This window comes from Populus alba, chromosome 6 (assembly GCF_005239225.2).
Source record: "Populus alba chromosome 6, ASM523922v2, whole genome shotgun sequence".
In the NCBI taxonomy this organism is placed as follows: Eukaryota; Viridiplantae; Streptophyta; class Magnoliopsida; order Malpighiales; family Salicaceae; genus Populus; species Populus alba.
In genome coordinates, this window is record NC_133289.1 from 382,505 (window position 1) to 397,250 (window position 14,746).

The 14,746-nt window shown below is 31.5% G+C and overlaps 3 protein-coding genes across 5 annotated transcripts; 2 read left to right on the plus strand and 1 right to left on the minus strand.

The window, feature by feature from the left end:
* The first annotated feature begins 562 nt into the window (after positions 1-562).
* LOC118032236 (uncharacterized) lies at positions 563-3,107 on the plus strand. The gene is made up of 2 exons (XM_035036877.2): positions 563-891; positions 2,528-3,107. Exons 1-2 carry the CDS (start codon positions 630-632, stop codon positions 2,869-2,871), a joined length of 606 nt encoding a protein of 201 aa, XP_034892768.1. The 5' UTR covers positions 563-629; the 3' UTR covers positions 2,872-3,107.
* On the minus strand, positions 3,060-4,935 carry LOC118032237 (acyl carrier protein 3, mitochondrial). 3 transcript variants are annotated; one of them, XM_035036881.2, is made up of 3 exons: positions 4,733-4,935; positions 3,723-3,931; positions 3,060-3,467 (listed from the first exon to the last, which is right to left on the minus strand). In XM_035036881.2, exons 2-3 carry the CDS (start codon positions 3,918-3,920, stop codon positions 3,276-3,278), a joined length of 390 nt encoding a protein of 129 aa, XP_034892772.1. In that variant the 5' UTR covers positions 3,921-3,931; positions 4,733-4,935; the 3' UTR covers positions 3,060-3,275. The 3 variants fall into 3 exon arrangements, with proteins under 3 accessions (XP_034892772.1, XP_034892770.1, XP_034892771.1); XM_035036879.2 differs by having other exon boundaries at positions 4,778-4,934; XM_035036880.2 differs by having other exon boundaries at positions 4,774-4,934.
* Positions 4,936-10,031: 5,096 nt separating this feature from the next.
* Positions 10,032-13,590, plus strand: LOC118032232 (SNF1-related protein kinase regulatory subunit beta-2). The gene is made up of 4 exons (XM_035036871.2): positions 10,032-10,676; positions 11,314-11,492; positions 11,594-11,756; positions 13,052-13,590. Exons 1-4 carry the CDS (start codon positions 10,464-10,466, stop codon positions 13,376-13,378), a joined length of 882 nt encoding a protein of 293 aa, XP_034892762.1. The 5' UTR covers positions 10,032-10,463; the 3' UTR covers positions 13,379-13,590.
* The last annotated feature ends 1,156 nt before the right edge of the window (positions 13,591-14,746 follow it).

The following is a 14,746-nucleotide window of genomic DNA, read 5'->3' on the forward strand; positions in this document are numbered from 1 at the left end:
TCATTTCAACCTCAAGTTTTGTTGTTCTCATTTTCTTTGGGTGTCGAGAGTCAACTTTCAACTATTCTTTAATTAGTTAAGCAACATAGTTTACCAAAACGAAATAAATGATAAAAGGATGAATCTATTTTGAGTGAAATATTGTATTGAAAATGTGAAAAAAAATATAGTTATATATTTAGAGCCCACCGATATAAAGTTTAATTTTAATATATGACAGTTGGATTTCGATGAATATAAAACAAATTATAATGATCAAGCATATTTTTATATTGAATTATAATAATGATAAATGTAAATTCCTTTTATTTTCATGTGTTATTTTGATGGATTTGTCTTTATCAAATTCTAAAATCTATATCTTATCGTTAATTAAATCTAAATTCTAAAATAGAAAAAAAAAATATTTTTATACAAGGTGGTATATGATAATTTGATTCTTGGGTATTGAGTAGTTGTTGACCGTCCAGGTCAACCAATGAAGGGCAAAATTGTAGTAAGTAAGCACTCCAAGGGCAAATGAACCCAGGAGCACCTTATAAAACCACCCTCTCTCCCTTTAGTGTCTCTTCGTGCCATCTTAGCTTTGATAAAACAAGTAAGAAAATTTTGCTACAAACACAAAGAAGATGAGCTACTTTAGCGGCTACAACAATCTTGTGACGATGATGAATTTCATAATTTCCACCATCTTCATCATCTTCACCATCACCCTTCAAGCATCAACAGCTAAAGCAGAGAACCCATTACAAGAATTTTCAAGTAGAGAAGAGTTGGTGCAATGGGCTGGTTATGGAGAGGAAAAACTATCGACTGTGCTAGTCACAGGCACGGTTCTCTGTGAGGCTTGTTTGCATGGTGAAAATCAACTTCATGCACGGCCAATATCAGGTTTTTCCATGTTTCTTGATTTCCTTTTTGGCCTACTTTATTTCTTGATTGCATGCACGCCCACTTATTATAAGTATTTCTTTCAACAAATTTGAACAAAAATCATTCCAAAATAAAAAAATGGTCATGAACATATTGATGTGATCATCAAGTTTTGTCTAGAGATATGATGAGATTTCTCCAGCTCTTTAATTACCTCTTGTTATCTCTACAATTCTCTGACTTTTCTTTCCTTGTAATTACTTGAGTATAGGTAGTATATTATCTAGGCTTATTATAGCCTTAAATATTAGCTAGATTTGCACAAGGTTTTGGTACTGATTTAGGGTTCCTTGTTAATCCTGCATTTAGTTTTTGAGCAATGATCTTTAATTGTTTGAGATTTTGGTCACTAGCTTTCAGCCTTTCATGGTAGAAATAACATAGTTTTCAGCCAAACTTGTTATCAAAGAGAAGAGAACTACGTACTAGAATTAGGGATTATGTCATGGTTTATATAGGTGAAGAGTCGCAGTGGCCATGTTAAGGCAGCTGCAAAATGAAGCAAAATACAAAAGACATTGCTATCAAATCACAGCTTCTTTTTTTAACGTTTATTTTCACTTCCTATAAGCCTAAAAACCAAGGGTGAAACTACTCATTTAACATGTTAATTTTCTACCCTATTTCACCGATCTCTAAAAAATTTGAATGCTCAAAGGGCAGGTAGTTTCCTCTTTATACGCGCACTTCCAAATCTTTACTTTTCGTGTAAGAGATTGTTAGTCTTTGAAGCATGCACTTTGGAATTTAATTTGTCCTCTTTATACGTACAAACAGTTATATATATATATATATTGCTGTGTCTTCTTCTTGGCCCAGCAAATGAATGCCTGGAAACAAAGCTAAGATCTACCAACCTTGAATACGATGACCCAAGATCGGTTTGCTGTCACCTCAGCCAAACCCCAATTGATTGGGATGGGATTTGATGATCATTTTTATTCAATATTGATGAGGAAGAATGTATTAAAGAGAGAGAGAAGGGGAAGCCCACGAAAACAACAACATCTCACCATAAATTTGTGTTAGAAGATGCATTTCAAGAATTCATTTTGACATTTAAGCAATAAAGGTTGTGTTTAATAGTGTCATAGGATAGAAATGATGGATATATAGTTGAAAAGAAAGAGATATAAAATAAATCTGTTTTTTTTTTAATAATTTTAAAATTAAATTTTGTATTTTCAAAATATAAAATATAGAGACACATAGTTTCTCTTCTCCACTATCTTCTTTTATCCTTGGACAAATGATACCTAATAAATTCCACTTAAATGAAATGCAAGATCCTTTCACCTAAATAATTCAACTTGTGTTTGAGAGTGTGGTAGTGGTTGTTTTTCAAATAGTTTTTCGTACCGAAAAGCATGTCAATAATGTTTTTTTATTTTTAAAAAATTATTTTTGATATCAGCACATTAAAACGATCCAAAAAGTACAAACCGCACTCAATTTTAGCAAAAAAAAAAAATTGAAATTTTTCGAAAAACAGGTTTGACCACAATGCCAACCGGGCACCAAGTGTTTGATGTACACAAAACTTGAAAGCAATAGCATGCATTGTTAAAAATTATATATGTTGAAATTCTTACAGGTGCTTTGGTGAACGTCGAATGCCACGCCAGTACGAAGCGGAGCAAGAAAAGTTCTGCACAAGTTATCACAGATGAATATGGAGATTTCCTAATTGATCTACCTTCCCACCTCCATGGAATTCCCCACTTGGAAAGAATATGTTCAGTTAAGGTTCTAAGATTACCACAGAACTCGGTATGCAGACCAGCTCATGCCAGGAAACAGAAGGCACTGAAATTATCATCTGTCGGGAATGGCATCCGTAATTACAGTGCCGGGGAGATAAAGTTTCTTCAAGTAACATCTAAACCTTTACAAGCATGCAACGAGAGAGGAAGCAGCGATAAGAAGATTGCATGGTAGGTAGCCAGTTTATAAGAAGATTGGGATACAAGAACAAGACCTCACTTAGATGGCGCTACAGTCACAGCACTGAGTATCATTGTTCAATACCTTTCTTTCTACCAGGTGTAAAATACACATGAGTGGGAACTACATGTAAATAGCATGTAGATAAATAATGATATCTTGTAATGTAAAAAAGCTTGGAGTGATTATAATCATATAAACAAAATTGTCCATTAGAAATTTTCCCTTGATGCCATGGAAAAGTACGGTATCAATAAGAGAAACAAGGCTCCAGTTTTTACAGGTTTGGCAACCTTTATATGTAGTTACTGATACATAAAAACAAACATAGGAAGAACTGACAAGACACATTGTCTAGGAGCACCATATCACCTTTAGGAAACCCCAAAAATTGATTACTACTCAGGATTTACATTTTCCAGCTCACCTCCTGAAACTACATACTTTGCAACATCAGCGCAACATGTAAGTTTATCCGCTTTCTCCTCAGGGATTTCAATGGAAAATTCTTCCTCAAAAGCCATGACAAGCTCGACCCTGTCTAAACTGTCCAGGCACAAATCTTTTTGGAAATCAGCTGTCTCAGTAACCTGTTCAGAGGTCAAATGAAATCTAAATTACTTTTTTGACCTATGTCCTTAGCAACGGACAGAGTGATTGCTGGTTGAAATTAAGAAGAAAATCTCTTTTTTTGACATAAAGTATCACCTAACCATCAGGTTAATATCACTATGTAAATTCAATCAAATGGAGAGTAAAGGTAAGACTTCCACTTCAAACAATCATAAAATGGACAAGAAACATAAAAAACAAAGAAAATTTCAAGGGAGCCGTCAATTAGTTACCTTAGTGGCATCAATTTTATCAAACTTCTTAACCAGTCCAATGACTCGATCCATGATTTTATCAGGGCTGGTGCCTGCTGATGTACACATCTGCCGATGAAGCTGCTTGAACACATTTCCCCTCTGAGCAAATAAAAATTGTTCAGCAGAAGCCCTCAGCCTTATGTGGCTCAAGATGGAATTTCTTGTGCTTTGCATTTCGACACAAGCTGAAAATCAACATAAGTCTTCCGAATCAGAATGTGCAAATCAAATCACATAAAATCAATGCCAACTGCCAAGACAGCATATATGCATGCGAATGACAGCTGAACAACAACCAAATTTCAAAAACACACTTGTATAATCAATAGGGAAACATTCTTTCAACAAACCAGAACTGTACGTAGCATCCTGGCTAGAAGGAGCTAAATTTTAATCAACTATATGCAAACCAGTAACATGTCTAGTCTGAAAAGAAGGCACTAAGGCCAGGATTTACAAATAAATACATGCATCTACAATTTAAAAGAAACCCCATAAATTTTTTTGAGCTTTCAATGATTGCTCGTCATAATTCAGTAATTTGCACTACTAGCAAGAGCAAAATCATGTAGCTCTAAAACACACAAGTCTTACAAAAGGGAAACCTTCGCATTGCAGCCAAAAAATGAACAGAACAAAGGCCAAAGAGAGCAAAATCTGTCAAAATCATTCAAAGCTTACAACTTTCAGAAAAAAAAAGACATTATTCATAGGTAAATGCATGATATCACATTCAAAATTGACCATGAAACCACAGTGGAAAGTTACACAAGAACAAATCTCATGCAAACATAATTCCTACATGTATTGATTCACACACTTTCTGGGTTTTTTCTTTTGTCAAATCTAAGTTTAAAAAAACACTTAACGTCAAAGCAACAAATTCTGACAAAATAATCTATCAAGTATCCAGATTCAAGTAAAAGACATGGCCCGTGAAATTAAAAAAGACACACTTTAATGAGTAAGAAGAACATAGTAACTACCAGTAATTTTAAAAGGAAGAAACAAAGCAGGAACTGCTTACTCACGAGATTTTGTGCCCGCGGATACTGGCTTTTGAGTTAAAATAATAGTTGTTCAGGTGTTTGATTTAACGCCGCAATGAAGCCCCCCTGTTGAATGGAAGCGACAGCCTTGTCAATTTTAAGTATCGCTTCATGGGTGGTGCTGATATGAACGCAGAAAGTATTAAATGACAGTTATTTAAAAATATATTAAAATAATATTTTTTTTATTTTTTAAAATTATTTTTTATAATAATATATTAAAATAATCTAAAACTAAAAATATATATATTTAACATGAAAAAAAAAATCAAAATTTTTAGAAACCAAACTAGCACTAATCCGGTTGAAGACTGAGTTATGGTTAAGAAACAATTAAAATAAAACTTAGCTTTTAGCCTTTGACTAGAATTTAGATAGATATAATTTTTGTTTTAGTAAAATGGTGAATGATATTTTAAAAAAATATATTAAAATAATTTTTTTATTTTTAACATTAATTTATAAAATTATAAAAAGAAAACAAACAAACATTAATTTAATCATTCTTAAAAATAAACATATATTTACGTATGTTAAAAGGTTTTTTTACTTAAAATATATTAAAATAATATTTAAATTTTATTTTTTATTTTTAATATCATGCATTAAAATCATTAAAAAATATTTTAAAAAATAATTAATTTTATATTTAAAAAAACACATTAAAACATTAACGGCATTGCTTCAAAATATACTTTAAGTGCCTGTCCTCGTTTTCAAAAGTCAACTAAATAAGGGTGAATTTACGATGTCATTGCATTAGTAAATTAATTTTTGGTGCCTTTTGATTTTCTCGTCAGATTAAATTCATCTTTCAGTCATATCAAAACATTAAAATTAAATTAAAAATATATATATTAAAATTAAATAATTACCTATAATCTACAGTTTACATGGTTACTTCTATATTTGAAATATTTGGTAAAGTTAAAAACATAATTTATTTTTTATGGGGCCCAGTGAAATTCATGTTTAAAACATAATTTTTGCGACTGCTTTTCACTATTTATTTTTTTAATTGAACACGGTGCGAGTAAATTTTAATTCACTCGTATTATTCACGTGAGAATTTTAAAAAATAAAATAGTGCAATGAATTAAATTCACTTCCACTGTTCACATGAGCAGTTTTTTTTTTTTTAATAGTTTAGAGTAAGTTAAATTAACTTGTATTGTCATGTGAACAATATTTTTTTTTCCTGAAAAACTAGTATAGAGTGAATTAAATTCATTCGCACTGTAATCTCAATTTTATTCATGATATTATTTTATCTAATTTTATTACACGCTCAAAAAATAATGAAAATTGTAGTTCTTGTCGGATGAATTTTGTACGTAATGGAATTGTTGATGATTTAATGAAATAATAAAAAATATTTTATATAAAATATTATTTATTTCTTAATATAATAGTAGTAATTAAATCTAAAATATTTAAATTAAAAACCATTAATATATATATTATTTTATAACCTCAATTTCAACCCCAGTTTTAAACAAATATGCATAAATACAAACTTAATCTCAACTAAAAGTAATTTTTTATAAAATAATTTTTTTTCAAACCACAACCACAACAATTACTACAATACCAAACACACGGTGTGGATTTTAACTGTGCACTTTTCACTGTTCATCTTCTCATATTTTATGAATTGCGCAAAATTGTATATTTTTTTAATTTAATTCTCAAACTTTGGGGGGGATTTAGTTCTAATTAAAGAGTAATTGATTTTAAATTCTTATCATATGATAGAATTGGAAGTAGAGGGATAAAAAAAACACAACAAACATGGGTGGCATGCCATAAGTTTTGAAAAAAAAAACACTTTGGTCCCCCAACTTAAAATATCACGCAAATTATATAATTTTGATTCCTTGATATTTTTTTCTAATTATATTTTAGTAAAAAAGTTTATCATTATTATTATTTTATCCCTGGTTGAAAGACTTGCATATACAATGTTTAAATGGAAAATAAAAATATTTTACCCGTGGCAGAACGCAGGTCACATAAATTTAACATAAAAATATTATTAAGTATGGCATACACATTAATTACGTATAAGAGTTTTATTTTACAAATATAAAGGTTCATTCAACCTCTTTTACATCATTAATAATTCTTAAAATACATGTTCATCGATACGAAGACACAAAAAGAAGCATATATTCAAGCATGATCTATTTAAGTGATGCGAGGGTCATGAAAATAAAATTAACATTTTATCAACAAAATTATCAATAAATACAATGTATCATTTCACTACACCCATATAAAAATATTTTTTCTATGTACTTTATTATGAATCATTTATATCTTACACCTCCATATTCATCCAATTAAATTCCAATCTTAGCCGTTTTCACAGGGGTACTGCTCCTTCATTAGGAACACCAATTCATTTGCTCAAATATCAGGCGCTAGTTCATTCGCCCAATTACCGACACTAATTCATCCGCCCGATTACTGGGTATTAGTTTATCCGCTCAATTACTGGCACTAATTCATCTGTCTGATTATCGGTACTAATTCATCCGTCCAATAACCAGACATTAATTCACTCATCCAATTACCAGTTATTAATTCAACCATCCGAATATGTTTATCCGTTAACATCAAACATAAATTACAGAATTTCTAATTAAAATTAACACAAGTTTTTCAATTAATCTTTCTATAAAAATTCAAGATGTCAGATACCTACCTGCTGGTGATGCTCGACTAGTAACTCCCTGTTGCTGTCTAGAGCCTCTAACCTCTTCTGTTTCATTAGAAAGATATTATTATTTCAATATTTAATCACTCAAAAATTTTCTTAAAACTTCATCACATAGTAAAATTTTCGATTAACATAATTTTAGCATCTGAAACTACTGTGATTATTCTAACATAGTTTTATGTTCTTTAATAATTCCATAAATAATTCATACAATGCTAAATCCACCTAAATTTTTATTTTGCCACAATTATAAGGGAATCTTATATATCACTATAAAACTTTCCCCAACAATTATAGGAAATTTAATTCATTTACACTTCCCTAAGCTCAATTTTTTCCTTCTCTAAAAGCATACTTAAAATCTTTTAAATCCTTGTAGTCTCCTTAATGTATCAAACTCTTTAATTACTTAACGCTCTTTCTATCTTACACTTTGTTTTTTATTTTTCAAGCAATTTCCAAGAAAAATAACAAAACCCCTCTTTTCACATTTTCTTCTCTTGGCCGGTTGCACACTCCCTCTTTTATTTTCTATTTTTCATTGCTAGCAGCTTATAAAGAGGGTTGTTTTAGGCAAATTTTCAATTTGGTCCCTAAAGAAATTTCTAGACACTAATTTGAGCTATCTGTTCTTTTATCTAATAAACAATTATTATCATACTCTAAAAATTCTGAAACTTTAACCTAGGTTAAAATAATATTTTATAAGACTCAATGCAAAATTTCAACTTAATTTGATGACCAGATTGAAAGTTACATGCTATAACATAGAATTAGCCGGTTTGTGATTTTTTGTCAAAAATTTAAATTTTTATATTTCATACTTGTACAAGTCATATTAATTAATTTATTCAATTCTCAAGACCATTTTTTTTCTCATATATATATATTATTTTTAATTTTACCGGGGTTTACATAAATAGTATTTTACTATAGGTTTTAGACAATTCACTATATACTAGCACAATGAATTGTGAATTGTCTTCTTCTTCTTCTTCTTCTTTCCTTTTTATATTCAAAACAATTGTGTTACTTATTGGATAATTTATTTTTCTATAGGATCCAATAATCATCTGTAAATTAATTAGGAACAGCTTAGTCAATTTACCTTTTTTATAATAAAATTACTTTATTGTCCTGAAAACAAAAAATATAGGCTTTTTATCCGGGATATTTTTATTATTTCATTTTTTTTGTATTGTAAAATGATATAAATACCATTAGAAATTGCAAATTACTAAACTTCCATAAAAGGGGTTTTTTAGACTTTTTATATTTTATGTACAATAAAATGATTTAACCTTGATTTCAAGGTGTTTTTTTCTTTTTCAATTTCCATAAAGTTTTTTTTTTTAATATTCGGTTTTTTAATATATTATTAAATAAATAAAAGATATAATGCGTGATCGTCATCCGCGCAATTCCAAAAACGAGTGGAGAACCATTCAATAGTAAAAAACAGCCAATCATCGTATCATCCGAAATGTCTTGTGGAGGCGCAATTGATGGGATGGCGCGTGCGATTTAATTCATGGTAGTTCAACGACGATGGATTTTTTTTTTCTCCTCCCCTTGTATTCTCTCTTTTGGGCCTTCGTATCCATGCCGAACCTTGAAAAATTCAATTGTATAATCTAGTTTGTATTTATTTTGAATCTGGTCCTCATTCTTTAAATTTATTTTAGTTTTGAATTTAATACATTTTGAAGTTTATTGTTTTATATCAATTTCACCCCTTAATATTTTATTTCATTTAATTTTTGTATCTAATTTATTCATTATTTTTTTATTGCTTTTTTTTTTAATCCTTTACTAGATTTAATATATCTTGTACCTTAATTTAATATTATAACTCTGATAATTAAAAAGGGAATATAAACCCTTAACTTTTTGGAAAACCCTCAAGATTTGCTAGTTTTTAGTACTTTATACTAATTGTTATCGTTGATTTTGGGATTAAAAAGAAAATAGTACATTAACAAGCAGTGCAGTTCAAAAAAAAAAAAAAAAACTCAGTTGAGTGCAAAGTATAATTTCTTTCTTCTTTCTTGATTTCCCCCTTTTTTATAGTGATAAAGTATAATTTGAATCTTATTTATCAAAATAAACTTTATAACATGATTTTTTTTTAGAAAAATAATATACTCGTATTGATATGTAATGTCATGACTTATATTCTATTATTAGAAAATGACAATAAGAGTTGAGAAGTACACAATAATTTAATTGTAAGATAAACTTGTAGCCCTAATGATTTTGATTTATGTATTTTCATACTTTGTATTACCTCACATTAATCTTTATTTTATTTATTTATCTACTTTTCTATTTTTATAATGAACAGAAGAACATATTATGAATTAAAATTTTCACTTTATTTTAATTATGAACAACATATAATTTAAAATCAGAAATAAGAAAAAAAATAAAGATAGCAATAGTTTAAAGGAAAAGGACTTTGTCAAATGATGACGTGCCCACCATCCCATACACACTCAAATACTAAACAAGGAAATCAACATTAGATTCGATACATTTACATCACACACTGGCCCACCTCCACCACCATCACCACCACTTCCACCTCCTCCTTTCCTCCTCCTCCACCACAACCACCACTCTCCTTTCACTTCAACCTATTTCCCCACCTCACTGGAGAGATCACTCTCCTTTTTACTATTCCAAAATTCTCCTTCTTTCTCTCTTTTTTCCCCACACTCCTTAGTTACTTGACACAAAGATAATAAAGTTACAAGCTTTGTTCAATTTTGGCATCTGGGTCTAGCCCCAAATTGCATCTTTTTGGCTTGTTATTAATTTGATTCAACTATATGGTTGGCGGGTTTTAATAAAGTTTCAATCTTTATACAATCCTATCTGTAATAAACAACAGCAACAACATTAATAAAGACCATTAATTTGTAACTTGGTAAGAGTTATCAATAAATGGGGAATGTGAATGGAAGAGAAGAGGAAGAAGGAGCAATTAGTCCATCAAGTGTTGGTGGTGGTGAAGGAGAAAGGAGTGACAGCAGTGACGTTATGGTTGCGTCAGATGAGTCCCATGTTAGTTATCCTGCACCTCCTCCTGAAATGATGGGTCACTCACCTCCTCATAGCCCTAGAGCTACTCACTCACCTCTTCTGTTCACTCCTCAGGTGTGTTTTTGTGTTTTTGGTTGCTTTTGTTTTTTATTTTCACGAGGGTTCTATGTATGAATCAACTGAATTGTTTGAGGATTTGATTGGTTTTGTTAGTTTTTAGATGATTCTGGATTGATATCACATCATCTTCGTTGTGAGATTCTATTAGATGCTGAAGAATTTTGTTAGTTTTTAGAAAGTCTTGATTTGGCTGTATTTTGTGTGGGAATCCGAAAGGGAATTGCTTTAGCTACTTTTAACGTGTGAAAAGATGTGAATAGCATTAGCCATAGGGTTCTTGCTAAGAGATTCTACTTGGGCGTGGACACGATTAGTGGTTTCTAATTTGGTGCCATGTAGCTTGTGTTGTCAATCTGGAACAAAGTATGCATTTCGATTTGATGTAAATAGGGATTGAGCTGTTATTTTTAATCCGACAAGATCAAGTGTTACATGAACTAAAACTTTGTTGGATCCTGGTGATATTCATTTTAATATTTAGTGCTATCTTCATGTAACTTGCTGTTCTTCATGCCCAAGAAAATATTTTTCGTTAAGCTGAGTTATTTGCTTTACGTCTATTCTAGTGTGTGCTTCCATCTGCAACCATATTAGAGTTGCTATCTTTTAATTGCATGTTTTTTGTTGTCAGGTCCCTGTGGCTCCATTGCAAAGACCTGATGAGATTCAAATTCCAAGCCACTCGTGGATGCAAACTTCTTTAGGGTATGAAGAAATGTGCAATGAGCATGGAATTCCAACAATGATTACATGGAGCTATGGTGGCAAGGAAGTAGCTGTCGAGGGATCATGGGATGACTGGAAAACAAGGTTCTTAAAATTCAGTGCTTAGATTTTCCCCGTCTGTATCATAACAACTTCAGGAGCCACTTTGTGATTGTCTAATATATCCTGATTACATTGTTGATCAGAATTCCTTTGCAAAGATCTGGAAAAGACTACACTATAATGAAAGTTCTGCCATCAGGAGTTTACCAATACAGGTTTATTGTTGATGGACAGTGGAGGTATTCCCCTGACTTGCCCTGGGCCAAAGATGATGCTGGCAATGCTCACAACACTTTGGATTTGCAAGTAATATTTTCATCCCTTCCCTTTGGTATTTCGGTGGAACTCTATTCTGATTCCACCAAATTAAAGGGGAGACCAGTAAAAATTTCCCCTTCTCATTTAATCTATTGTGTCTATATGGAAACTGTTACTTCTCTTCTCTTTTCCTTGAATGATAATTAGTGCACAAGTAGTCCATGAAAGTTAAAATTTTCACTTTCACTAAGCAAGCTATATCAACTTCATTCGAAAGTCCAAAAATCACATATCTAGCACTGACAAAGGAAGGAGAAAGAATTTGACTTTAGATATTTATCCCTGTCTTCATTTGGTAGAGATGCTATTCTTTTAGGTCTACTAATTTGTTGATCCAAACTAACATATTTTAGATTGTGCGACAATTTCTCCAACACAAGGTTTGTATGAAACTCCCCGGTGAATATGTTCACCTGGAGCAGACTTGCTTCCATTCTATTATGTTAGGAAAGATTCATGAGCTTATCAATGTGTAAAATATAAAGAGGAATTCATGAATAAAGTTAATTGATTTAAATCATTTTAGCTAGTGAAATCCGTATGAGGTTCAAAACAAAGAGTAAATAAATGAAATATAATTGGGTGTCTAAACAGCTTGTGGGTTGCGTTTTAAACATTAGATACCCTACTAATTATTTCCACCTTTTTATGTCCTCCTGCCTTTCATGGCACTTCCAGCATGGTGTTCTCTTGGTGTCATCATGAATGCGTAAGGAGAAACTATCTTTAATGTAATTTTGGGTTATCTTCCTGTGTTACTGGCTCCACACTGCCAGTTCTATTCCTGTCTATTTTTGGAAGTATCATAAATGACAGAAAAATAAGGATAATATTTAGCACAATTCTCTTACCCTAAAACTTAAACAACATTTGGAGCTTGCCAAAATTGCATTCGTACAGGTTATACTTGCAGTTTCAGTTTTCTTTCTCTGAAGAAATAAAGCAGTTTATTCTCATAATTGGTTGGTGCAACACTTGTTGCCTTGCAGGTTTAATGATCAGTTCTTTAAAATAGTGTATGCTTTGTATGTGATATTTTACAAGGATAAATCACAGCATATTGGCTATTGCATAATGGCAAAAGCATGATATTCAAATAGCTTATGACCTTCTGTTTCACAATTCTGATTTTGTTATCTATCTGACTTATAGGATTAAAAGATATTTAATGCTGCTCATCCTACTAGTTTTTTTAATGTCTCATGCGTGCCTCCTTTAGTCTTGTGTCTTGGAATTAGAATATGAAATATTCAGAATTGTGGTTGCCAAATAACGTTTTGCAGGACTTTGTTCCAGAAGACCTTGAAAGTATATCTGGTTTTGAACCCCCTCAGTCCCCAGAGTTGAGCTACAGCAATTTGCAACTCGGTAGCGAGGATTTTGCAAAAGAGCCACCAATGGTTCCTCCACACTTACAGATGACACTGCTCAATATGCCATCATCCTACATGGAGATACCGCCTCCTTCATCAAAACCTCAACATGTAGTGCTTAATCATCTCTACATGCAGAAGGGGAGGAGTGGGCCTGCTGTGGTGGCACTTGGTTCAACACATAGATTCTTAGCCAAGTATGTGACTGTGGTGCTTTACAAGTCTCTGCAGAGGTAATAATTTATTGCATCTGTGTGGGATTATGGTCTACCATCCCTAATATCTAGTTTAATATATATGCCAATGGCGCAAGTAAGCTCAGGAAGGAGTCACCTCCGGCATTAAAAAAGATTGTATTTTACAAAATACAGATCCTTGATAACCATTGTTAGTCAATTAGCTACTTGTTCATATGGGAAAAGAGCTAATCATTCTCTTGCTTTGGCTCATCTAATGCTTTCACCACATTCGCCTAGAGTCCTCAATTGATTTAACTGGATTGGGGACATCTTCATACTTGCCTTGATGCTCCTTTCTTTTCTGGAGAGGAAAATGGCTAGACGCTTGAAATCTTAGCGTGGTTTTTTTTCCCCTAGTAGAAGAGATTATCTTGATGGCATAACCGTGGGAGGTTCGTCTCAAATTCCTTCATTTTTCCATTAACGATTATAGCAATGACTTTGGATGTTGATGGATGTGGTTTCTAGAGTCAGTACAAAATTTCTCGTGGGCACTGATCTTGAGCTGTGGCCAGATTTGGATTTAGATCCCCCACAAGAATGCATGTGTTGAAGTCTAGTTGTTAAGCATGGATTGCAATTGCTGGATGAATCTTAGCCCTTTTTTTCACATACAAAAACTTATATAATCTTCCCGAATTCTATTGCAAAACAAGAAGATAATCTTGATTAGCATGCATTTCTGGTTTTTAAGGCTAATATCATAGATATTAAACCTGGTCTAGATTGGTACGTCTACCCGGTGATTTGCCCGCCGACTTGAGCTGGTTCATATTAAACTTGATTGGGAGAAATTTGATCAAAGTATAGTTTGATTTTTTTTTTTTTAACAATGACATTTTAATAATGCTATGAGCAAAGCATGTGGTAGTGAAAAGAACTCTACCATGAAGGATTTTATTTTTCAAAGTAGCATGGGATTTTTTTTTTTTTTTAGGAAATAGCTGAGGTGAAAACTTGTTTTAAAAAAATATTACAATTTAAAGAATTGAAATTGACATATTATGCAATTGTTTCGCAATTTTAGAGGATAATAGACGCCTGCAACTTCTTGGAAAAAAAAGTGAGGCAATTTCTCTAGCCTTCTCTATAAAAAAATAAAAAATAAAACTATAGCCATTAATAAACTATATTCAACAAACTTAGTTAATAAGATATGACTACAAAATAAATTCAATTATATAAATTCATAAAAACCCATTGTAATTTATAAGATAAGAACTTGACAACATGTAGATAATTCAGATATTTAATAACTGATAAATTAAAATTTCAACCTATCTAACAAAATATTATACAACGATAATTCAGAAGTTCAAGATTTAATTAAGAATCAAGCATTGTGCAATGACTTGCTTAATGTTTT

What these genes read in the sequence shown, in the direction of transcription:
- LOC118032236 (XM_035036877.2), top strand. Translation starts at nt 630, where the DNA reads ATGAGCTACTTTAGCGGCTACAACAATCTTGTGACGATGATGAATTTC. An exon ending in TCATGCACGGCCAATATCAG is followed by an intron (nt 892 to 2,527) that starts GTTTTTCCATGT and finishes AAATTCTTACAG; the next exon opens with GTGCTTTGGTGAACGTCGAA.
- LOC118032237 (XM_035036881.2), bottom strand. Translation starts at nt 3,920, where the DNA reads ATGCAAAGCACAAGAAATTCCATCTTGAGCCACATAAGGCTGAGGGCT. An exon ending in ATAAAATTGATGCCACTAAG is followed by an intron (nt 3,468 to 3,722) that starts GTAACTAATTGA and finishes ACCTCTGAACAG; the next exon opens with GTTACTGAGACAGCTGATTT.
- LOC118032232 (XM_035036871.2), top strand. Translation starts at nt 10,464, where the DNA reads ATGGGGAATGTGAATGGAAGAGAAGAGGAAGAAGGAGCAATTAGTCCA. An exon ending in TGGGATGACTGGAAAACAAG is followed by an intron (nt 11,493 to 11,593) that starts GTTCTTAAAATT and finishes ATTGTTGATCAG; the next exon opens with AATTCCTTTGCAAAGATCTG. An exon ending in ACAACACTTTGGATTTGCAA is followed by an intron (nt 11,757 to 13,051) that starts GTAATATTTTCA and finishes AACGTTTTGCAG; the next exon opens with GACTTTGTTCCAGAAGACCT.